Raw genomic sequence first — 1,476 nt, forward strand, 5'->3', positions numbered from 1 at the left:
ATCTCACGTTATTTAAGGTAACTTGTTCTGCATCATTTGAGTCTCTTCATCTTTTCGTATTTTGCAGTATCTGCCGAGCTCCCTTGGTTTATCGTTTCAGACTTATCTGCCTCGTGTTTTACCAGCTATTCTAGACGGTGGGATCTCCTTCTTTGCAATTTGTAATCTAATGTTCTCTTCATTTCAGGACTGGCCGACGAAAATGAATCGGTCCGTGACGCGGCATTGAGTGCCGGACACGTTTTTGTCGAACACTATGCAACAACGTATTTTAATTTTTATCACGATATCGTTTTGAAACTCTATCCATTTTCAGGTCATTACCTCAACTCCTTCCTGCTGTTGAGGAAGGGATTTTTCATGATAATTGGCGGATATGACAGAGTTCCGTTGAGCTTCTTGGAGACCTTCTCTTCAGGTGATATTCTTCTTCTTCAGTTTTTTTTATAAAATTATCCTCCTTAGGTGGCCGGGACGTCTGGGAAAGTTGTATTGGAAGGAGGAAGTGACGATGAAGGAGCAAGCACCGAAGCCCATGGCCGTGCCATTGTGGACATTTTGGGAAGTCAGCGCCGGAACGAAATTTTGGCTGCTCTATATATGCTTCGGTCGGATGTTGGTATGACGGTTCGACAGGTATTGTGATTCCTAGGCTTGATGAGAAGAAGTCAAGTGATGATTGATGTTCTTACAGGCAGCTTTGCACGTCTGGAAAACAGTGGTTGCGAACACCCCAAAGACTTTAAAAGAAATAATGCCGGTTCTTATGAGCACACTCATATCATCTCTCGCGTCATCATCTGCTGAACGCCGTCAGGTGCTTTTCAAGTTGCTAGAGGAGGTTGATTTTACGTTTGAAATTACAGGTTGCAGGTCGATCTTTAGGGGAGCTAGTTCGAAAATTGGGAGACAGGGTTCTTCCATCAATAATTCCGATTCTTGCGCAGGGTCTGGAGGATGAAGACGACGGCACGAGACAGGTTTGGCTTATTCCTTCTTAAAAACATATTTCTCAACTCTTTTGCAGGGAGTTTGTATGGGGTTGAGCGAAGTTATGGCTAGTGCTGGAAAACTCCAGCTTGTAACTTACATGGGAGAACTAATTCCGACTATAAGAACCGCTCTCTGTGACAGGCATGCAACTGGTTTTGAAGTTTCATTCCTAAATATTCAACTTCTTGTTGCTTGTAGTGTGAGTGAAGTACGAGAGGCAGCGGGACTTGCATTCGGCACTTTATTCAAGGTTTGTTTTGGTTTATCTTAAGATAATAGTGCATGCTATGAAACCTTTTCTGCACAGAGTGCTGGAATGCAGGCGATTGATGAGATTGTCCCATCTCTTCTTGGTGCTTTAGAGGTCTCGGAAACATCTGGCACAGCCTTAGATGGGCTGAAACAGATTTTAAGGTAAAAATCTACTTTAAAGAAGTGCTAAATTTTATTTTATTTTCTATGTTGTAGCGTTCGAACTGCAGC

At 42.8% G+C, this 1,476-nt stretch overlaps 1 protein-coding gene across 1 annotated transcript in view; it reads left to right on the plus strand.

Annotated features, from left to right (window-relative positions):
• Window positions 1-1,476, plus strand: part of LOC9653932 (protein ILITYHIA) — an 11,130-nt gene that overhangs the window by 6,918 nt on the left and 2,736 nt on the right. Inside the window, 11 exon segments of the mRNA XM_024669319.1 lie at window positions 1-17; window positions 68-137; window positions 188-266; window positions 317-417; window positions 464-636; window positions 695-817; window positions 867-980; window positions 1,028-1,134; window positions 1,192-1,243; window positions 1,301-1,407; window positions 1,462-1,476. The exon segment at window positions 1-17 is cut by the window's left edge and continues 334 nt beyond it. Coding sequence (XP_024525087.1) covers window positions 1-17; window positions 68-137; window positions 188-266; window positions 317-417; window positions 464-636; window positions 695-817; window positions 867-980; window positions 1,028-1,134; window positions 1,192-1,243; window positions 1,301-1,407; window positions 1,462-1,476 — 958 coding nt within the window.

Source organism: Selaginella moellendorffii, unplaced genomic scaffold (genome assembly GCF_000143415.4).
Source record: "Selaginella moellendorffii unplaced genomic scaffold, v1.0 SELMOscaffold_4, whole genome shotgun sequence".
NCBI classification, from domain to species: Eukaryota; Viridiplantae; Streptophyta; class Lycopodiopsida; order Selaginellales; family Selaginellaceae; genus Selaginella; species Selaginella moellendorffii.